The 24,882-nt window shown below is 33.5% G+C and overlaps 1 protein-coding gene and 1 long non-coding RNA gene across 2 annotated transcripts; one reads left to right on the forward strand and one right to left on the reverse strand.

The window, feature by feature from the left end:
- Positions 1–840: 840 nt before the first annotated feature.
- LOC116428703 (uncharacterized) lies at positions 841–22,326 on the reverse strand. Its single transcript, XR_004235322.2, has 3 exons — positions 22,274–22,326; positions 1,240–1,396; positions 841–1,140 (listed from the first exon to the last, which is right to left on the reverse strand). It is a non-coding gene; the product is annotated as an uncharacterized LOC116428703 (long non-coding RNA).
- LOC116428702 (trypsin-4-like) lies at positions 4,536–24,451 on the forward strand. The gene is made up of 7 exons (XM_031980699.2): positions 4,536–4,791; positions 4,874–4,926; positions 6,878–6,966; positions 8,749–8,887; positions 10,022–10,138; positions 12,457–12,603; positions 23,146–24,451. Exons 1-7 carry the CDS (start codon positions 4,746–4,748, stop codon positions 23,299–23,301), a joined length of 747 nt encoding a protein of 248 aa, XP_031836559.1. The 5' UTR covers positions 4,536–4,745; the 3' UTR covers positions 23,302–24,451.
- Positions 24,452–24,882: the final 431 nt, after the last annotated feature.

Genomic DNA, 24,882 nt, shown 5'->3' on the forward strand with positions numbered 1-24,882 from the left:
AACTTTTTCCTATACATATTACCGCCGTTCGGACTTGGTTTTTCAAATGTTTACAAAAATTAGTCCGGAAATGGACAGTTTTCGTACTTGTTTACAAAAAGAGTAATCCTTGTATGACCTTGATTTAGACACACATTGTTAAGGCAATTCTTCCAAACATCCAAGATTTTAAACTTTTTGGAAGTTAGTATTAGTTCAAAAGTTATGAACTATTAAAATTTTACATTGCGTTAGAAAGTTTCGTTCTCACTTTCATTTTTTGAGGTCGCGTTCCTTATAATATGTGTGCTTAAACTTCATTTAGATAATAGAGATTGGTATTAGTGAGGCTAATTTTTTCCGGGTGGGAGTGCTGTCCTTCCCCACCTTTCAGAGAAACCAATCCCACTAATATCAATTTCTGTTATCTAAATGAAGTTCGATTAAACATATTATAAGGAACACCTTCAATGAATAAAAATGAAAATGAAAATTTCTAGCACAATGCAAAACTTTAATGCTTCATAACTTTGGAACCAATACACACTTTCAAAAAGTTTAAAGTCGTGAGTGTATATAACAATAAGCTTAACAATATATGTGAAGAGCAAAGTCATACGTAGGTTATTCTTTTTGTAAATGAGAACGGAATTTCCTCCTTCCGGAACATACTTTCGCGAATATCTAGAAAACTAGATTTCAGATATTAACTATATACAATATACTTGCGCTAGGTGGGTCCAAGGGTGCTCGCCCGCGACATAATTATTTACACAACGTTCTTTTTACAGTTCTATTTACAATTATATACAAATGTCGTACAATGTAGTCTTTAGTTTGATACATCCTTTCTTGTTCACGTTCGCTCGAAGACTGCTCGCTTGTCTTTGTTTACTCTGACCAACTTCTTAGCGACCAGTTTGTTTCAATTGCCTTCAGATCCTAAGGGTTGGTTCAGCCGTGCGTGCTGGAGGGACGAGTTCGAAACATCGCAATCTCGTCAGTTTTATGTATCACAACAATACTATACTATACTAGGTCTTCAGAATCAAGTGCCACGCAACATATTTCAAGGTCATCCAAATGGGTGAGCAATCAGTGTTGCAAATGATTACTGTCCTAGCTTCCTGGAAAATATGTAACCGTTCGGGCGAGGACTTGCTGCTGAGGTAAGAAAGAATACGCTCATTAGTGAAAATCTGGATCGAAATGGAACTACACTTTTGTTGATTAAATTAGTAGGGGTAACTAATGTCCCACCTCGCTTGTTGGATTTTCTCAGGTACCGCTTGCTCTGGCTGTCGCGTGTGATCGTCGGATGGCCAGTGGTTCCTAAAGTCCTGACGGTCGTAGGTAATAAACTTAGAAGATCATAGGACACGTCGAAATTATTTACTTCGCCAAATTCTGCAGCGACCTTCAACAGTTGCAAATTTTTACCGGACATTTTCAGAAAATTTTAGCCTCTTTACTGCAACTTAGCGGGCTTTCCGATTTATTGCTAGTGTTAGGCGAACGTTACTGTTGCGCGGCCAATGACGACTATGCGTCGAAGACCGAAGCAGCCCGGACATCCTGAGTGGAAGAATCCCCCTACCCCTCTGACTTTCCAGCTTGTAAGTGATTTGCCACCTCATCGGAGCACTAGCATACTCAAAACTTCGGAGTAAGTAACATTGACTCATTGCCTTATGGTTTATTTTTATACAGCACTAGCAAAGATTACTTTGTCGTTATTAATTTCATGATCATATCACGTTGAATATACAGGACGTTTCCGAAAATGTGGGCAGAACTTCAAGGATAGATTTAGCGCGCTAAAATAAGAGAAAGAGTCCGCATAAACATATGCCCGATATGATATTGTTTCTGAATTATAGTCGTCTTTATGTGTAACTTGTTATTTAACACTAGCGTAGCAGTCAAAATGACTGGTTTCGACTTTTCTGTTTCACAATTATTAATATCTTAAAAGTATTGAATATTTGAAATGATCTTGAAAATAACTAGTTTCACTTGAATACTATAATGAATGTCTGAAGAAAGTGAAAATAATCTACTGTTATCATTTTTATAGGGATTACATATTAATCGTATTAAATTCTCGGTAGTTCAAGTGGCCACCGTATGTGTGGTAAAAGCCTTATATACCTTAATAAATGAATTAGTCGTAAAGGATCAGTACGATCACCTGATCTAAATCTATTGAGTTTTTATTTATGGGGCACCTACAGTTTTTAGTTTACAACGTACCAATAAATGATGCTGAAGAACTGCAATATCGTATTCAATACAGTCGTCGACGAATTCCAACACCTGGTATACTTTCGAACGAGTGAGAAGATCTGTGATGCAACGTTTGGAAGCTTTTCTTTAAGCTGGGGGTGGCCACTTTGAACAGTTTGTATGAAAGTGATTAAATAACAGGTTTCACATAAAAACAGCTGTAATTCAGAAACAAGGTTATATCGGGCATATATTAATATGAACTCTCTCATATGTTCATATGAACTTACTGAATCTATTCCTGAAGCTATGCCCACATTTTAGGAAACACCCTGTATAGCAAGTTATATTTATTATTCAAAACAAGAAATACTAAATTGCACAATTGTATGTTCAATTTTGAAGCAATAAGTTGAAAGAAACAACATTACCCATATGCATCCTATAGTTGGTTACTTACATCATCCCAGCCGGTCTGCGCTGAAACAGAGTAGCAAAGAGGGACGTCCAACTCGCGGCGCTCGACCCAATAGTGATGACGGAATTAGTTTCAGCACGTTTTTGTTACTGGCCGAACCGCGAGCTGAGGTGATGCGTGCGGCCGAATCCTCTTGCCCCTCTTCACTTTTGAACCACTGGCCAGCTGGGATCATGTGAGTAACCAACTGTATGCATACTCTTGCATGCATCGATTACAATTTGATAACATTCATTGTAACTGTATAATCCCTGTAAAAATTTCAGGTTCATAAAAGTAATAAAGTTTTTTTTCAATCAGTTTAAACTAAACTTAACGAGATCATTTGAATTATAGTTTAAATTATAATGGATTATATTGAACCGATATTAAAATTTATTAAATTCGGTATAAAATCTTCGCGAAGTGGCTGACTCATAAAATCTATTAAAAAACACAGTTCACAGATTTCAGGGAAGATTATACGAGCCAACGAAGCTTGTAAATTGAGTTTCCTCTAATGCTGAGAAATTAAAATGGGAGTAGGAAGATAGACTGGGATGTTTCAGAAGTAATTCGTTTTGCCTGTTTGCATAACGTATCGAATAATAAAACAGGAAGACATCGTTTGAAAATAGAAACCAGATCGACAACTGAGCAGTTTATTGAATTACCAAATGTTTCCCAGAGGTTCTTTAAACTTTATTCGCTAGTTTAACAGTATCGACGGTATTTATTCAGATCCCAGTATTATCGAAACCTTTCAATCTGTAGGAATATATTTTTAACTTTGTTAATGAAAGTTTTAGTAGTAGTAGTTAGAGAAGCTGCAAAATTTTCCAGCAACCAAGGACAGCACAATAATGATCATATTAAACGATATGAAGCCTTGTCAATAAAATATATTAGTGCAAACATTATGAAATTTTCAAATTATTTGAAAATTTGGAAGTAATTAATTTTCATGTAACTAAAAAAATTCTAATAGAGTATTAAGCAAAATTAAAATTACTTTTAATTGTTCAAAACTATTATACATGTAAAAAATTTACATATACTCCTATGTTGGTCATAAGCAGACTATGAATGTTTATGTATTTAGCGCATATTTTACTTTATAAAACAGGATAAAATAAATTACAAAAATATATAGAAACTCTTTTAAACATTTATTAATGAAACGTGCAAGAGAAGAATGCATATCATTAGGATTTAATAGAAGAATTTAAATGAATTAAACGTGGATTTATTCGTCAGGTTGTTCATTAAAAATGATATATAAAATAAAATTTCATCAATCATATTAAAACCGTATAAAATTTTATCAATTATATTAAAACCGTATAAAATTTTATTAATCATATTAAAACCGTATAAAATTTTATCAATCATATTAAAACCGTATAAAAAGATTCTAAAAGAACCCTATAAAAAGTGAGTGTGTCTCAATAAATTTTAAATACTTGAAAAACTTAACATGCACTACTGCGTTGATTATAAGCCACGATAAAATATTTTCCTATTTTACTGTTTCCACAAGCACATTATTTACAAACAAAACTCGTAGATAAGAAAGATTGCCGAATCCTTAAGAAGTATTGGTCAATAAAGGTTGTGCATTATGAGCATTCACATTTGAAAAGTGCATATTGTGTACACATACACATACACATGGATGACGCATACAAGAAATACGTTTTACTGAGTGCGCTCCGTCAATTAATTTTAAATTGGTTCGAATCGACTGCGCGACTAATCTTGACACGATTGTTCCATTATCTCGACCTGGATACGATATCGCTAATCACAATCTGCTTCGAACGTGCTCGTCAACAGAGACAGAAATCTTTTTTACCTAACGCAGAAGTTCTTTTTCCGTCGTTGTAGCGAAGCGAAGGTAATGGATTACCGGTGATCTTTTGAAGTTCACGGGACAAGGCGCTTTCAAAAGCGGTTAATAGGCGATAACAACCACTTATCGCTGACAAAATTCGATCCCGCGCGTCCCTGATAACTCTAGAACTCAGTCCTTCTTCCAATAATTTGACAGGTCGGACCTAATTCCGTATCAATTCGCTTCGAAATGTCTAAGAAAGTACTATTGCTGCTGTGCATCCTATTCGAGGATGGTAAGTTGGATGTCACGTGATTGCCATCGGTATTCAATTCCGCGTTCAATTTTCATGCAAATATTCTTAACTCTTTGCGCAGTTTTCGCGTCTGCGAACACCAGGCGTGTGAGCATCCTGGATTATCCATATCACGTAAGTATCTATTGTGCAGTGTAGAACAGAAATTAGGGAACGTTGCGTTTCCTACGAAATGAATAATTATATGCACATAAACATTTTATTACACGCTGGAAAATTAATGTGATAATTATGTGGATTAATGACAATTTTAATAACTGTGAAATATGCTGTCAAGGTCATCACTCTGAACAACTATTGTCTACACATGTTATTGAAGCTGAACTTTAAGTTTTGAGATGTACGTAAAAATATTTCGAACATTGTGTATGGAATGTACTGAATGTTTAAGAGCTTGAGTTAAATTTCAGGTAGGTAAATTAGGTTTAGGTTTGACTTATGTACCGCCACAGCCGGTTCAAGTAGTCGAGCGCAAAATCCCTTAGTGCCATGATTTCTTTACTACGCCCACAAAAATTCTTATCAATGTAGTCTTGTTCATATGTTACTGCATGAATAAGTAAAAAATTCTTGTAATACAATTTTTTGTGTTATAATGTTAAGCCAGTACAGCTTTTTATAGAATTTTACTATATTTTAGCCGTTACAATTTTTCGAAAAAGGTCAAGTGAAATATCTAAAAGAAAAAATGGGACACTTATCTTTTACTTCTATTAGTTCTGACGAAAATACTTATGTACAGCATTTAGAAATGTGATACATTGCACTAGAAAGAGTTTTGTATTTACATATTTCCAGTACAGTTTTGACATAAGAATCAATCGATAGCGTTACTGACTCCTTTTATTTAAAAGTATACTCTAACCAAATACGGTATATAATATTGAATACATTTTTACATACATTTCTGAAATTAAGGCTGAGCGATCATAACATACGCAGGGAAAATTTACGTAGAATTGTATCCCTGACATATTTCAAGGTTATTGAAATCGACGAGGAATCAATAATCTATATAATTACCATTAACGTTTGTTAATATTTCAAATAAATATTTAATAATTAGTAATCACATTGCAGGAAGAATAAAGTAAAAAATTATTTCACAAAAGCAAAATAAAAAATATGTATACACGAATTATTCATGCAATAATGTTTGACAGAACGTTTATTTAAAAATCTTAAAGTCCAAGGTCATTTGAAGGTTACATCACAAACTTGTCTGAATAAATTTCTTTGCGTGCTACAAGATTTTCGTCATTTCACTAATAGAGAAGATTCAGGTGATCTGGTTTCCTAGAAAAATTCTGTATATCTATCATTCATGAATATAAATTTTACTCATTCATCATTTGAAAGAAAATGTCTATTATTTTCTACTTATGCAAATTTATAGTGTTCAAGGCTCCCACTTTTATAACCAACATATAATATCTTCTCTCCTGCAAAAAATTATTTTGGACTAAACTAATTTGAGTCTAATCGCATAAAACATCATAAATGAGATTAAATTTCCTTTCACCATTTACATAGAGAACAAAGAACAAAAATATAAATCAAACTTTAAAGAATGCTAATTGTTCTTCAAGTTAGAGATCTTTGAAAAATTTTTGTTATATAACTTTCCAATAAAATCTTCAGTGAAATATCGATCCTATCAGAATGTTTCACCTCTGTTTCGTGGTATCCAATAATTTCTCAAATTTTCACTGACAGAAACAAAGTATTTAATAAACAAACACACAATATGCTTTTCACATCCCTATCTAACCACACCGTTTCACCACTGGCACCATGTGTATCAAGTATCCTGCTTCACCAGTTGCTACCGAAATTTACACTGACTCTCCCACTGTCTCATGAACTCAGCAAACAATGTTCGATACATATTTTCTATTAAAATGCAATATTAATTGCTACACATCCTGATATTCTGCGAAAAACATGATAACGAACAATAGCAAAATCGTCGAAAGTTTGCGGTGCTGTACCGAAGTAACGAATTGAAATTGTTTCGGATTATTGGAATGGTCACGCGTTCAAATCACCGCCGTCTGTAACGCAGGTGTCCATCGAGAGGTATAGCAAACACGTGTGCAGCGGAGCGCTAGTCCACGAGTCCTGGATCATAACAGCAGCCTCCTGCGTTTTCAGGCGAGTATCTCCTCTCTTTTCAACCTTCGAGACAGAAAGTCAGATCAGTTTTTACCCATTCGATCACTTCGTTGTGAAATAAATGTGAACTCAAATGCAACACTTTCCAATTACCAAAAAACATACCTGGATGTAGAATATAACAATTTATTTGCATAAATCAAAATAGGTTATTTAAAAAGAAATAAAGTAGTTTAAAATGAATTGCTTAATTAGAAATAAAATTATATATGTAATTTATTTGTATTGTTTTGAACAATGAAACATTAGAATTTGCAATATTAATTGCAAGCAAGAGAATCGCATTAATGCTGAAATGATGAAGTACTCTGATGAAGTAATCTAAATGACTAATAACTCATAATGACCGACGGTTATATTTCCAAACTGATTTTCATACAGAAACAAAAATATCTATTTTGTTGTGAAATTATTTCCTCTAATTTAAACCTTTGCTTTAAAATGAATTTCTTTTTATTTTAAGAATTGAATAAGAATGCTGTAAGAATGAGACAATACTATTTTCAAGTTAACTTGGGAAATTAACACAAACCAATTGAAAATCAAGTACTACTTCAAACGTGCTATAAGTTCATAATGATGTTAAACTTTTTCACTGTACATGAATCTCACATTTTTTTATTGTTCCAATAAATACAGTTTCAACATTGGAGTTGCCTTGCTTTTGTTCCAAAGTAGAAAAAAGTAACAAATATCAACTAAAGGAAAGAAATTTAAAACGAGTGTATATTTTATTATAATCATTGTTGCAGTGAATAATATATAACGCTTAAGAGTGATAATATTTAAATGTTTTAATGAAATAAAATAAAAAGAATAAGTAGTTAGTAATTATTAATAAATATAATTTATTAATAATACTAATAATAAATTTCCTAAGAATAATTTCTTTTCGCGTCACATGAAAGATCATATTTTCAAAAGTGGAATTGCATATTTAACGAAAACTATGTTAAAAATGAAGCTGTCTCTTTCTTGCACCAAACCCTTCAATATTCGAAAAACCAATGTAACAAATCAAATATGATCTAATAATCAATTATGGTATAAAAGCATACTGGATACTTAGTACTTTAAGTACCAGCGGATACTTAGTATTTCTTTAACGACTAGTGACAACCAAGGATTTCTAATAAATTTTTCAATCGAAATATTATCTACAAACACGAATCACCATTACTTTTTAGATAACAAATACAGCAATTTCTTTTATTATATACTAAATATATACCTAAGTTAGAAATTATTACCATTTACTAATAATTATGTAGGAAAAAGGAGAGTTTATTCGTAATAAACAATATCTTTAACATACAACTCACAATAAAACAACCAATCAAAATCAAATCACACGCACAATATATACATTCGGATAAACATTCATCTCTCTCGCACAGTTTCTAGAACATTCTTTCGTCGCCATACATTAACTTCACGTAGGTACATTTGGAATATTCCAGATTCATTTATCATGAATGCAAAAATCAATATTTCAGGAAATTAATTAGTCTAAAATGCCCCAACGTCTTGAACATTTATCCATATTGCACACGCACGCTCGGTCACCAATACATCCGTTCCCACAATTATTACATACTCACAGAAAAATGATTAATCTTTTCAACATAAGATTAACATTAAAAGATTTATTAGGAGATATTTGGTAGGAAAAGCTTTAAGGGTTAAATTTACATTAGGCAGCGCAAATTGCTTCGTGGTAAAAAGATCTGCGAAAATTCACGAAACCATGATTGCTTACAGGGCGGACCCATCCACGGTGTTCGTGCGGGCTCGCACCGACAAGCTCGTGTCGGCTGGAGATCTATTGGAGGTCAGCAGGATCGTCGTCCACGAGGATTTTGATAAATACGTGCTGCTGAATGACATCGCGCTAATAAAGGTACACAGGCCGCTTTTGAAACGGCTAAAAGCACATTTATTTCGGGGCACTTCGACCCAGCCAGCTGAACGTTTATCACGTCCATGCGCACGCCCGGAAATTTTATTACAGTTTTTCCGTGTCGATACGGCGAGCCTGCCCACCGACACAATCGTTATGGATTGCAATTTCCCCGGAAGCTCGTATGTCTTCCGGAAGAGAACGTATTAGCGGGAGGAACTAACATTGAAATATTAATGATTCGCTGCGCGACGGTAATGCCTCGTGATCCCGTGCGCTCTCGTGAACGAAAAGAATTTAATAAACGTTGGAACAGTGATGCATTGTTGCTTGGTCAAATGTACCGCGCATCGGTCCGAGACGCTAATTATTGAGTTAATTATACAGCGAATGAAACACACGGGGGTAGGATAATTGTTTTCACTTGTGAGATTTACAATGTTCCGTTGCTTTTCGTATAGTCGTTTCTGCAGATAATAACAAGAGCGGAATATCATGTAACAAAAGGTCTGTAAATGCTTTATTTGGAAGTTATTACAAAAATATGGAACACACAGGATACGACGGCCAAAGTTTTTTCCAACTGAACGCAGTTACGTGATTAGCTCAAAATATTCTATTATTAGTAAAACAATTCAAATTGCTTTTCAAAGTATCATTTAACAAGACTTATAATATAATTATAGTACATTCTCATTAATTATTTTTTTAAGAATTTTAAGAACACCTGCAATTTTTAATACTTTTATAAAATACTATAAGAGATAGTATTACGTGAAATTGAACAAAATTTAATTAATATTAAATATTAAAAATATCAAGAAAACTAAGCAGTGTTCCAAAATGTAAAAATATATATATATAATTTGTTTACATTTTATATTTTTCGTAGAATTTTTTCATCCTTAATTTTTTATTTTTTCTGTTCAGGCTCACAAGATGTACATTATTATTAATTACTTTTGATCGTGTATAAGGTTTATATGTTTCGGTTTATTTATTTTGTGAATCGCATAAGCAAAGTTTGTACAAAAGTTTATGAGACAACCTGTGTGAAAAATAATGCAATGAAATGTTTACATGAAAAGATTAACCAAAATGTTAAAAATAATGGTATGGTGTCTATTAATGAAGTTAAAGGTTCCTGTTCAATTCGGAGGAAAATTACTACCAATTGTTCTACCGGGTGTATATGATTGTGACCCCGATGATGGAGCGATTTGTTACGTGACAGGATGGAAACACAATCTCGTGAGTATTTCTTTTTGCCTACAATGTATTAAAACTGTGTATTGAATTTGTTTCAATATAATTTCTACTTGGTAGTGTATAAAATTGCATGCGTATCCTCAATAGGTATTACGCATTCTATATCTTATCACTGGAAAATTATTTTTAATCTATCCAGTTACTGCAGAGTAATAATTATCTTTCTGTGTCATCGCGCTGTTATTAAAGCGCAAGCCTGTCCACTAAATATTCAGTTTTACGCGATTCGATTAAATTTCGGCGCAGATATGAGACCTATATAAAGAGAAAACCGTAAAACGAACGCGGTCACCTTTTATGGTCGAGTATTTTTCGATCCATAAAGAATCAAACTTAAATTCTAATCAGTTTCATTGATAATAAATAACTGAAAAATCTTATAGATAATAAAGTAGTGTTCATGCTTTCCTAGATAATTATATTAAAAATAGTTATATCATTAAGATAATATTACACAATTCTCCCATCTATAACAGTTTTCGAGGCATTCATTAGCTTTAAACAGTTTTAAGCAACAGAAGAAAATACAAGTGAAAATACATTTTTATGAAAATTAGGTATATTATAATAAGATTTAGAAACGGTACGTACATGTGTGTAATAAATGAAAAAATATCAAATTTTAGGACCGTTGCTCGAGTTGCAACTTCAATCTGTTTCTCTGTTGATTTGTAATTTTTCTACCATCAATACTTTATCTTTAACGCTAGAACTACCGAGCAGTAACTGATTGTTCTTTATTCTCTTAGCAGGGGTTGAAAACAGTTATGATATCGGTTCTTGAAGCAGTTACGAAGAACCGAATTAATGCCATAACTGTTATTCGGCATATCAATTTTGAACTATATCAGTCATTATATCGGTTCTACATCGGTTTTATAACTATTATTTTTTTAAAATAGAGAACCAAAACACAACAGTTATAGAATCAATATATTTATTCTTAAGAACCAGAACCGAAATCGATATACTGATAAGGTACAGTATCGAAACCGGAAATTCAAAATTTTGAACATTTGAACAATCTTTAAAAAATTTTGTTTTGGAACTTTATACACGTAAAAGAAGAATGTATATTTTGTTCAGACCTTTATCGCTATTTCTTACCGTTCTCAAGATAATCCACGGGAAAAAAATTTATACTATTTAACGAATTATATCATGGTATGTTCCCAGTTTTTTCATAAATGCATTGATGCAGTTCTAAAGTGCAATTTTTAAAAATGAAGCTCTACGTTTTTTTTTTAAATATAAACAGTTTCTTTGTATTATTTTACGTAAGGAAATTTTAAATACTATCATTGAATATTCAATATTTTTCGAGATATCTTACTTTGAATATTTACTGAAAGCACGCTGTCAGTAAATGAAATAGCAAGATAGTGATTCCAATACAACAAAGTGTTCATGGCAATATCAGTGATAATTGTTTGAACTTTGTTTATAGAATACGGTACAAAGAAATTATTTATGTACAAAAATGTAGAGTTTCATTAAACAAATTTACAATTGCACTTTTCAACTCGATCAATGCATTTATAAAAAATTGATATTGTAGTATGACAGAGCTTAATAAAGTTTAATCGACAGATCTTGGTAGATATTATTTTTCAACTTCAACAAGATTAGAGTTATAGCCTGTCCCAGTCACAAAATATACCCTGTATATGCTGAAGTATAGTTTAAGAATCCAAATTACTGAGTTTGTGGGTAACCACATTTTTGAACAATCTAGATAACAAGAAATATTGACTCGATTAACCCCTTATATTGTGTCAGACAGATGATGAAAATTTGAAATTAAATTTGACAAATCCAAATGTTATTTATTTTTTTAAATATAAGATAAACATTTCCTTTCTATTGTCAATCGTTATCGTCTGAAGTAAACGTGACGAATAGAATAAGTACCAAATTCTTATTCTTTTCTAATAAATTATTAACGTTAAAGTGCTTTCATCAAGCACAGGTGTGAAAGAAATCATAGGGCAACGAGTTAATCAAGGCGATTAACTTTTCAGTATGGACGTGCGATCTCTCAGATTTCTATGTAAAATATTAGGAATTTTGAAAACAGTGAAATTTTCGTTATGTAGTTGATACTATTGCCGTGTAAAGCTACTAAAATAAGTAAAAACAAATAAGTACAATAAATGTGTTTATTAGTTTCTGCAAACTAGAATATGTAACATTAATCCGTAAGACTTTTATACTTATAGGTTAAATTCACGTCCGTACTTAAATGTTAATGAATTGATTAAATCTACCATAATACAAACGAAAGAAATATCGAATTCCAGGATGGTCCAGGTGAGTCGCAGCTGACAGCGACATCGGTACCAATTGTGAATCAAGGTATCTGCGCTTCTAAGATACCTTCCTACGAGCCGGTGTTCCAGAAAATGCTGTGCGCCGGTAACATGACCCTTGGGGTGGAGACGTGTCAGGTAAGATGAAGACAAGAGAAATTTAGCGCGGGGGGATGGAAATGGCGGGCTGTGCGGATTCGCGAGCCAGGGCAACCCTGCGACACCTAAGATCCTGTAGCATCTGCCAAGCGGATCCCCCGACGTCATCGCGCGTAACGCCACTCGGTCTCTCTATGTATATTCAGCTCGCATCTGCAGCCCGAGTACCGTTGCTTATGGGCTTCGATGTCAGACGCAACCGTTTCGCGAACAATGAGGGCCCTGACACCCAAAAACGTGCCGCTAATGTATCTGACGTGTACATAAACGGGGAGTTTCCTAATCTGATGTTTCGGTAAAGTGATCATTAAGAAGACAGATGGCTGTGCGTAGTGTGTTCTTATTGTTGTGAACTGAGAGGCTCAGGCTTCGGGAGAATGAAGGTTACAATAGTGATATATTAGTTTCTTTAATTGGACTGTAAAATGAAAGGGTGAGAGCGGTTAGATAAATGCAGTAAGATCCTATTTAACGGCGTTTATACTATTCAGTTCGGACAAAAATCCTGTTTACACTACCAGGCACGTTTCGCTTCAGAGAAAGAGCAACATCGTCACGTTCCAGCTTACATTCGCCGAGGAAGGTCTCTCGAGTCTAAACCTTGTCACTTTATCTACCGGTCCCGATCAAGGCAACTACTCATTAACTACCAATACGGTTTTCATCATCACGTAGAAGTATATGTTTTTACTTGCAAAGCTTTGTAACTTTAAAATCAACATACAGTGATAGTTATTGGCGAGACAATATTAACGCAAAAATCAAATCTTTATAAAAAGGTTTTTTGTAAATGGAACTTTTATTAACACATTTGTGAGATTTTTCTAATTATAACAAAATCAAACATGACATACCTCAAATTATGGTTTACTAGAAGAAATTAAATTATTGAAATTTATTAAATAACTAAAGATGTTCCAAAACATATCGTGTTTGGGCTCGTTTTAATAAGAAAAACCTCACAATTCAGTTTATAAAAGTTTCAGCCAATAATAGTGAAAAACAAAGAAGTTTAATATTGCATTTATGTCCTCTCATTCATCTGTTTGTTTTGATCGTTCCAAAGTTCGAATCTCTTCATTTTTCATTCGTGCCATCCTCTTCTACAGAGGACAAACAGAAACTCGACTCGAATCTTATCTTGACTTGGAATCAACGCCACTGTACGATTTGTGTCCGGTTGTAGTTCGATTTTCGGGCACTGATCGCGAGAATACTGTATAAGGGAATATCGTAATGTCGTTCTGATTTCTTTCGTTTTAAATCAGCGTAATTTTAATAGATCGCCGATTGTTAAACAATCGAAAAGTCAATTAATGGGTTTACAGTAGATAAAGTGTTAACATAATTCGAGAGTTGGTAGAGGCTGGCCATAATGATTTACAACTGCAGAATCGTTCAAGTATGTTCCGACACACGATAGTTGCCGTTCAGGCAAGATCAGCTAACTTCATCCGCTATCCGTTGAATGTTTGAAGTACAATCTGTCTGAACGAATATGGAACGCTATGTATAAATGGTCCCATCTTATTACCCATAGAAATAATTATTTGAATTCAAACGTTACGTATCTGGACGGATAGTATTTAATTCAGGGGATATGTTCCAAAGATACCAAGCACTAAATGAGACAACATTAAACGAGATCCTCTTAACTAGTTAACTGCATTTAACAGGTATACACGCCATTTTAAAATTCAGAACGATACTAATAATCTTCTCAACGATGAATTAGTTATTTTTTCAGATACACATGTAATTATTCTTCGTTTTGCTTTAGTTTTTTGTCAGAATATGTTATAGATACATTTTCACTGCGATTGATGAGTATACAGGGTGAGACACTTAAAACCGGCCACTCATAAATGCAGATCGTGAAGTGTAACACGTTCGGGAAACTGTTCAGTATACAAACGGACTGTATCTCGTACAATTTGGCGACATTCCGCATAATCAAAAACCGTATCTACTTTCTCCGCTATTGAATAACGCATTTCGGAAACTTGAGATACACTTTGCTCGACAGAGATTCTCATAAACGACTAATCATAATATGTACAGATGAAACGTACAGCATGATTGAATGTTTATTTCTGTTCAACAACCCATAACAAGAGATTACGAGACGAAGATGAAGTAATATCAACAACCAGAGACGGCAAGGAAGTGTTCTACCATTTCCTCAAAGTAAATTATTTTCCATCATAATTGGCTTAACCGAGATCACGAATGACCTTTTCAATATGTCATTGTATTCGTCTTGAAATACTCTATCAGAATGTAAGTAAAAAAATATACCGTTCCGTTTAAAAAAAACAGAGATGACCTTCATATGCCCTTGACGCCTCCACCTATTAAAAAACTAGTAACTTCGGATGATCAGCCCCGCGATACCAAATAATTTTGGCCTGATCCATTTTTTCCTATCACCAATAGCAGCCAAGTTATTCAGGTGGCCGGTTTTAAGTGTCTCACCCTGTACAATTCATTACTTGACTTTATTGCGCGCACAATGAGACATTTTTTAAATTAAATTCCACAGTTAACTGGTTGACGCGTAAATAATGGGGATAGGTGAAACAAACCAGCGAATAGAAAAATATACCACTTTCTCGTTTTATTTTGTAACCTGTATTGTACGAGTATAATGATTTAACTGACTGTGCAGCGTCGAATGGGATCTTACTGTCTTAAATTATCTACATTATATTTCTTCTATTCAGAAGAACATTTCTGGGTGTACATAATTTCATTTGATTAAGACCCGTTTATCATTCATAGAGAAAATTATGATATATTTATACAGTTTAGAACATGGATATAGCGTAATGAACGCAACGGTAAATACGTATAAAAGTACTGTATCTAGTGAAAGTACTGTGTGTACTTGAATTATTGGAGGACGTTGATTAAAAAAATTTTGTTTTGGTTCGATAAGAAATGTAAGTTGTAACCATAATTATTAAAGACACTATTTTAAAAGATTTTACGTTCTTCGTTAAATCGTTAGAAAAACCAACATTCATTACTTAATTGTTTCCTCGCGTTTAAAGTTTTTGGAGGTATTAAACATTCAGGATAAATAGATACTAAGTAAACTCAACATTGTTAAATGATTCTAAAATAATAATCTACTCATTATGATCAGTACGAAACAAACTGGTACAAAATTATCAGAATTAAGGTACGAAGTTTTCGATACATTACTCTCCTCCTTCTTTTGATTTTTCATTCGCAAGTTGTCACTTCTTCAGGCACTTAGGTAGGTTTTTGATTGAAAAACTGTTTCAAGGAGAAATAGACATAAAAACTTTGATCGATGAATTTGTTTCCTCTCGTTTTCTTCATTTCTTTCTGAAAAGCATTGGCACGTTTATATTACTATGGCAGAAAGACGTTGCAATTGAAGGAGACTGTTTCGATTCATTAAAGAACATCTCAAGTGTGTCAAATGAAAGTTTAAATTAAAATTTAAAAAAGGTCAGACATTTCATTTAAGATTAGTCAAGCTTCCTTAAGGTCAATCCCCTTATTTCAGTGTTACGGAACAATACTTCAGAGTTCCAAAGTCTCTCACCCATTTTATCTTCGTTAGTTTCTTGAAAACTTTCTTCTGTCTCATTATTTGTCACGTACTGTATATCCTGCAGAAATGGCGTATATTCTATGAAAAGGAAATAGTTCTGGATGAAACTACTTTTGTGGTTAAAAATTACTTCATGTTTTGATATTTTTACGAAAATAATAGTTGTCTATTCCACTGTGAATGCATATAAGCCAATCTCCAATTAAATGCATTGTCAGTAGACAACCAGTATGTTTCTTAATACATAACATAGTTAACCTAGAACACTTAGTAGTGTTTCCTAAGAAACTAGCGATTTTTCGGAATTCTTTTTCAGTAAATATATAAATAGCATTGGATTTATAACTCATTTATCACTGTAATCACATTATGGACAACGATTATTAATTGGTCTATACATACAAGTATATTACACTCACTGGAGTTAGTTTCAGATATGCTATGTGTATATTCCAGATATATGCCGTATCCACTTTTAAATCCCGACTTTTATTAAATTATTAATCAAATAAGGAATTCAGCAAACCAAAATCTTCTTAATGACACATGATATATCCACTTAAAATTTGAAGTAAATCGTCTAAATAACAAACTTGGTTTCGTAAAAGGTGTATTTCAGATTTAGAAGAAGCTTTAACCTATTACAAATATTAAATTTTTCATTTTATCGTAAAGCATCGATTTTTCGTGAAATAAATCTTTCGTAGATGAAGTAATACTTTCGATTAATAACAGTTTATCCAAACTACTGATGTGCCAGCTCCTTTTATTAACTATAAATGTATGGGGTTTATTCTCCGTAAATATGTATCTGTGAACATTTAAATCCAAAGATATACGTATAATTTATAAAGTTTACGGTAAAAATATTATGTCTTCATTAAAAATGTAAACAATATCCTAAGTTATGAAAAACCTAATAACACTACTCTCATCTTGCCAAATATCCGATCATCCTCCATAAAGTATATGATATTTTGAACTTTGGAAAAAAATGTTCATTTCCTTAGTAAAAGTTAGTCTCTTAACGTTTTGTGCAGAATTGTACAAAATGCATACGACACAAAAAATATATAAAATATCTAAAGTTTAGTGCTTTTCATGACATTTGTTAGGAAAAATCATTTTTCATTATAATTATAGTTTTCTAATTACGTTCTTGAAAATTAGAATTTGCAGAAAGATCCGCAGCCTACTAATAATATTAGATTTCACCGACGTTTAGTTGATAGATATAAACATACTTATAATATCTTTATTTTCCGTATTTCGGTGAATTTCATTCAATAATTAATTATTTTTATAGTAAATTAATCTTTCGGTAAAATCGTTTAAGCACGTACAAAACAAACATATTTCTATTCAATTTAGATTATTCTACTTCCATATGTTTTACTTTTTTATATACTCCCGATTCTCGATTTACGCGAAAATCCGTTCCACGTGGATTCATTTTACGCGAATGAAAATCGCGGAAATAGAGTCTGTCGATACAGGTGAAAACAAAATATTGGGAAGAAAAGCTCGTGTAAGTTTTGAAAATACATATTCATTTCACATAGCCAAATAAAAGAAATAATAATAATGACATTTCAGATAACAAAAGTACATTTTATCTAGTGTTACTAAATTCGAATCGCGTGAATTAAGATCGCGCATAAAAACTACCGCGTAAATAGTGTTATAATTTACCGCATGAAACAGAGACTCGCGTAAAAAATCTGCGTATATCGAGGGTCAGATGTATAATATTCCATTATTTATAAATTATTTACGAAATTAACTTCACACGCCCTAAATTTCACTCCACAGTCATATCACCAATAAAAGGCATAAAAGACCAAGATTAAATCCGAAAGTATAGATAGCGCTTGACGTTTAGATTGAACTGGATCTATTTGGTCGCTCTTGGTACTCGCGTCGATCACTCAGCACGCGCTCATTCATTATTGAACATTCAATTCCGTTTCGTCCGGGAGAAATCGTCTTTGTTCCGCGTTCTTTCATCGACGCGTCAAAATTCCGACCTCTGGGTACATAACGTGTGCCAGAAAGAAGGTGGGCGAAACAAATGAATTCTAACGCTTGTCAACGAGCCTTTGATAGGAGAAAGTAGGATAAAACGGACCGGTCAGGTAAAACGGAACAGTAATGTTTTCCACAGATAAATAGCTCGTATCGAGTTGATATCGCATAGCATGATTCTAATAAGTCGTTTGAGATCGACTGCAGAGAAGTGCATAATTTATTTTTCAATTAAAAGTATTGGGAAGGTATTCAGTGAAAAATTTATGATATTACATAGATGTTTGAAGCATTTTTTTTATTTTTTGATTAAAAAATTGAACAAAGTAACTACTGGGTTCTACGTTTTTAAAGCTGTAGTAAATGTTAAATATATTAAAGCTTAATGCCAAATTGTTAATTTTAACTGCTTTTTTATTAGGTAATGCAACCAAACCATCCACAGTTAACGATATGGGCTAGTCAAATTAAGATTCATTATTATAAATATTATTTGTTATAGAATATATAATTATTATATCAGACGAAAAAATGAAAAATATGCCCATATGCCACAATGAAAAATATATCCCGCTATTTCGCGGTCACCATTATCTATTCACAACCTGAATGGTACATACATGCGCTGTAGTTATACTGGCATCTTGCATAACTTTGTTATAAAAATTTGCCGAATGAACCTATGGGACAAATTGCGAAGTTCATTGGAGTTAATAAAAAAACAAAGTCATAATGGTAAGGAAAATCCCGCGCATGATAAAAATGGGTTAACTTAGTCGTCAACTATGAATGATCAACAGTCTACAAATGCTCTGAATGAAGTGCGATTAGCAGAATTTGTACAAAATTACAATTATAAGATTTCGAATACAGATAGTACTGGGTCTTATTCTATGAAACGAAAGTATACATCGAAATACGAAAGAAATTTCGAAAACGTAAACAGATTACTTTCATTAATTTTTATCTACTACCATAGTGCAGAGTCTGTTACAAGATTTGATTGTATCTGGTCGTTTAGTGTGAACGCCTCGATAACATCCTAGATTGTGACTGATGGTGATCCGACCGTACCTTGGTACGCTAGAGGGAATCAAGCGTTAATTCTGTCGATCGCAGCCAATAAGAGAACAATAAAATCCGTTTCGGCTCGAGGATGCATTAACAACGAAGCCATGCATCCGTTGTCTAACGTTCGCCGATAAATCAAGCACGGTATCTATCCTTTTCCGCGCGCACGCGCGTGCAATTTCTATCGCAACGCGCCGCGGCGGCTGAAGCACGAATGCGCTCGGCAAACGCAACCGAAGCGACAAATTTATATGGACGATAATTAACGTGTAAAACGAACGACAAACAGCTGGGTCCACGCTTTCAATCAAGGAATATTCGGTGTAATTTAAATCATCGTAAATTTCTCGCGAGTTTACGTCCCCCGAGCTGCTCGTTTTAACATTCGCCACGCATTGTGCTCGGAAATGTCATAAGTCTTATTTAATTGCGGCGATGACGGGAGCGCGCAGGATGATTCTTAATTGCTGGACAATATTTTAGGGGATCGATCCGGGCTTGGAAGAACGGAAATGGTAATATAGTTGATATACTGGTTTCAGTTATTACACATTCGCCCTGTATTTTTCAACTTCAAGTTAACTTTACTGCATAGCAGTCAAAGGGACTTTGTTATGTATATCATTTTATTAAGCATATCGTCGGTCATACGGTTTGGATTCGGGGAAACGATATTAACATTTTCTTGTAGACGATTCTTTGACAGTCTTTTCAAAATGATTAATCAATTGGTAGGAGTTCGTTAACAAATTTTCTAGTAGATATCTTAAATTACGATCGTGATAGTATAACCTAACACCGTCTTTTGGGATTGCTATTTAAAAGAACATTATTAAGCTTCCTTTTACTTTTTATCGTAGTGTCAATCATAATGGTACATTCTAATGGTAAATTAACACTATAGAAATATACCAATGTGGTCATTGCTACAGAAAAGACGAAACTGTATAAAGAGCATAGCCCAATAAGGAGCAGTAAAAGTAACCCCAAATCAAATCGACCTTCGCATATACCATTCCTTAGGTCTGTCGAAGAAATCCCTTTGTATCAAGTTTTAAGCCACTAGACCTACTAACATTTTTAACTATAATACACCTAGCTAAAAAATCGGAGAAATTTATAAATTTATAACTATAACAAATTACAATATTTGTAGAAATATGAATACGGCAGTATGCATAATTCGGCCAGTAATGTAGAAAAATATCGGCTTTTATTTTTTTTAACTACGTTCGCTCAATCTGAAAAATATAAAAAAATAGAGTGTCGATAGTCATAATAAGACGGTAATTCCATTTAATAAAATATCCATTAAATAAAAATTTAGCATTTACAATTTTTCTGAATTTTTTAAAAATCGATTTTGCAGTTTAAAGTTCTGAAAAATTCCTAGAAATGCATCCACCTCTAGAATAACTATGATATTTTTATAATTTTTTATCAAACCGATTATAAAATATCAAGCATAAACTGTGTATAGCATTTCACCTTGTAGCTAGCCTAATAGTAGGGCTGGGGACTTAAAACTTGATAAAAAGGGGTTATTTCGAGAGATCTATCGAATTGTATGTGTGAAGATAGATTTGGTTTGGAGGCACTTGTACTTCTCCTTATTTGGGTAAGCCCTGTAAGTAAATTTCACTGACTGTTGTAAAAACATTAAATACATAAAATACGAGAGTTTTTAAAGTTTAACTTCTCAATAGTAAGTAAATTAAGCACGGTGTAATTAGATTGCAAAATAGCACGAATAGAATACGTACACAAATGCTGACCACAATTTAGATTTAGATTCTATAGGCAAACTTATCTATGGTTAGTTACAAAGATTTATCGCATCATGATACCAATTTCCCAAACGTTTCAGACCCGAACGTCCTGCAAGAGGTAACACAAAAGATGCTCTGCGTTATAAGCAAGGCTTGAATATATACGACTCAATAGAGATTGAGCATTATTCAGGGTGCATAATAGAAAATTATCACAATGCATGGAGATTTCCACACGCCCCATCGTTATAATAATAACAATAAATCCGCCGGCGCGATGCAAAGAGCGATACCTTTTAGTCGAATCTCCGGGCCGGCAATAGATTTCAATACCATTTTTGCCCAATTTTCGCGCGGAAAATACAATCCCTCGAAAGTCATATAACTCGGTTCGCCTTTTCAAATCAGATAATCGCGTTGGTGGCGATACGAATATACGATTTCTGAATACGATCGCGCTTTAAGTGAGGAAAACTACGTAATTGGAATTTTCCAGACATTTCCACGCTAGCGATATTAATGCTTTGCGAAATAATTATCGCTCTCGGAAAACAGAACACCCGTGCTTTGTTTTCTCATCGTAACGATCCGATCGTTATATCAATATTTCATTTTATTGTGTACCGTGATCTTCGTTACGATTGGCTTCCTTTGCATGCATCTCGCACAACAATTATCTTGTATAAACAGTGTTGATTAATGATTGTTATTATCAAATTTCAAATATATTAGCATGCAAAGTTTTGTTTATGCGACACAAACAATGACAGGAATTCGTGACGGTTTCAATTTGTTAAAGTTTTTACAAAGTAATGGGAAAGTAAATCCAATTTTATATGTAAAGTTAAATATCCTTTTTCGAGGAATATTTTCATTGTTAAGGGAATTGTTATTAAAAACATGACAGATTTGAATCCTATTACTTCTCGACAGTAGCATCAACAGAAAACAATTTACAACGCGAAGTGTCCGCACAAAGGAAATTTAAACAATTATTAAGAAAAACCCTTCAATTTAAACTTTAGAACTGAATGTAACTTTGTATTAATATAACTGTCGAGTAATTTTAATGGACAACAATCTCATAGATATTTGTACTATACAGAAGCAACTTTATTAATATTGTGGTATAAAAAAACAGAGTTAGATGGTAAAAATAATAATGTTTATTAAATAATCAAAGGAAGTATGTACATACGAAGATCCAACCGAAGGATTGATGCCGTTACTCTTGGGCTCGTGCGATGAACTTCCACACGAATATCGATGATCGCGTCGCCGATCGTGTTTTATTCTACGCTCGCGCGTACGCACGACTCACATCGTACACACACACACGCACACGGAAACACATTCTTTCCTTCTTCCTAGAACATACGATTATTCCTATGACGCGAAATTTGACACACCACAATACTAGCATTACCGAGCATTAAACCACTTGCCTTATAACAACGTGTCAGATTCGTGATGAAGATTTTCAACATCACTTAACAAACACAAATATTACTCGATTTAGTCGAATTCAATGTAAACATTTTTCTGTAATCAATTATTATACTTAAGAGCAATCATAGACATAGAATATGCCTACAATTTTTCTCTTTTCCCAATAAATTACTAATGACAAAGTAATCGTATCGAACAGAATTGAAAAAGATATCATAGGGCAAGGGGTTAATACGACTGATATGTAATTCCTATAAAAATTGTAACAATAGATTATGTTCAGTTTCTTCAGACATTCATTACAATATTCATGTGAAACGATTTATTTGTAAAATCATTTCGGATGTTCAATGCTTTCAAGGTATCAATAAATGCGAAACAAGAAAACCGCAATCAGTCAGTTTGACCGGTATGGTAGTTCTAGTGTTAAGGCCGAAATTTGATTCGAACAAAATCCAATTTTACGAATGATTGGAATCAGCTCGAATTGGTTGACGTGTTGACAGGAACAAATCGTGGAGAGGGACGTCATCCTCTTTTCGAATCAGCAATGCATTAGCAAATCAGCAAGAGCGCTGCTGCGAGTAATCACTGATACTGTCAACCCTCGTCTACTTGCAGGGTGATCCAGGTGCTCCGCTGATGGAAGCCCAGACGCTGATTGGCATTCTATCCTATGGATTAGGGTGTAAAACTATGATACATCCGGGCGTGTATACCCGTGTCAGCAGTTATCTGGCGTGGATCTCTGCGAATTCCGGCATCTGCTATACATGAGATGATATTCGTGAAACTACAATGTCAACACCGCTAACCTTTACCAAGAACACCGCGCCCGTGCTAAACCCGCCACCGCCGCCGCCGTCGCCACCATTCGAAAGGCACGAAGAAATTTCCGCATGTTCGCGAACCTCGCCCTCCTCCTCGTGACGCTCTCGTAACTTCACAAATTTCTGGAACGCTGCAAAGGGTTTTATGGTAATATAATGGAGCCAAGAGAATGAAACTCCTATTCCGCGGGCACGAACGATTTCCTGTTGCTATAGCTACCGCTATTTCATTTTTCTCGACGCAATTTACCTTTTATTTGCATTCCTTTGACGACGAGGAAGTATTTTAACAGATTTCTGCCATGCCTTTCGATATAAGCAAATACCATCGTGACGGAAGAGAAAGGTAAAATATGCTGTTTTCGAAGTATCGAATGTGTTTTTCTAAATGTATTGGTTGGCAAGAAGTGAACGTCGTAATTACAAATTATATTGTTTTTGCTTTAACGCTAACTGGTTTCAATGTGATTATGTAGGTATATAAATAAATACAGACGAATGATTGCTTTCAGTTATAATTATTGTATATTATTTATCAAGGTATTCTTGTTCAACACAATGTCAAATGAATGTTTGTTGTTCATTAAGGATGATGTACTTTATATTAGTGTAACAATATTGGTATTGTATTAATATAATAGTCGTGGTATAAAGTATTTGATCAATTAGTATTGAGTGTCACGTCAGTTATATATGAATGACATAAACCTATATACAAAACTGCTTATATATTTTCTTTGGGAGCTTTGTCATTCAAATGTGAATGACAAAAAATCTGCAAAAAATGTTTGAAACATAATTTGTGCAAAGTATGTTCAGGGATGTGTTCCTGTAATCCAATTATGCCAGAAAATGGAAAAAAGCGAGTTACCCTTTAAAATTAGCAACTTTTATACAATGGCGGCAAGCAGTATTTTAAACCAAGGTTCTCATATAAATATTATTTGTTTATTGGATACGCATACTTTCATTAATGGTAAAAACAAATACAATAAAAATGTAATAATGATAATATGTACTATCGAATGTGTTTGTTCCCTCATTAACACAGACCATCAAAACTGAACAGTAATTCGAGGATCTGTTTCATCTTTTTGTCCACTGCAGGAAGAAATTTTCGGCAGTTTCTATAATTGTCATCTCCGTTTTTAACATTATAAGAATTTTCCAATACTTTATCATGCTATTTAATAACTGTTTATTTTTTTTACATATAGGTAAGCACTATGTTATTCTATGTATATTTGGTAAAAACTAAGAACATTTATTACTTTGTCAATCAAACTTAATAATAAAAATTACCGCTTGTCACATTCACAAATATGTGTATAGTATCTTTAGCAAATATTCATTCCATAATACTACGAGAAACGGAACCTTGTGCTATAAGTCAGAGTGATCTTTTATTCAATCGTCATATAACTACCGAGTATCCGTGACGGAACATCAATAATTGAATTATTCATTCTGAGAGTAGTGTAAATCCATTTGTTTTTAATTGAGACAACGAAAAATTAACATATAATAT

The sequence above is a fragment of the Nomia melanderi genome, chromosome 10, assembly GCF_051020985.1.
Source record: "Nomia melanderi isolate GNS246 chromosome 10, iyNomMela1, whole genome shotgun sequence".
Classification (NCBI taxonomy): Eukaryota; Metazoa; Arthropoda; class Insecta; order Hymenoptera; family Halictidae; genus Nomia; species Nomia melanderi.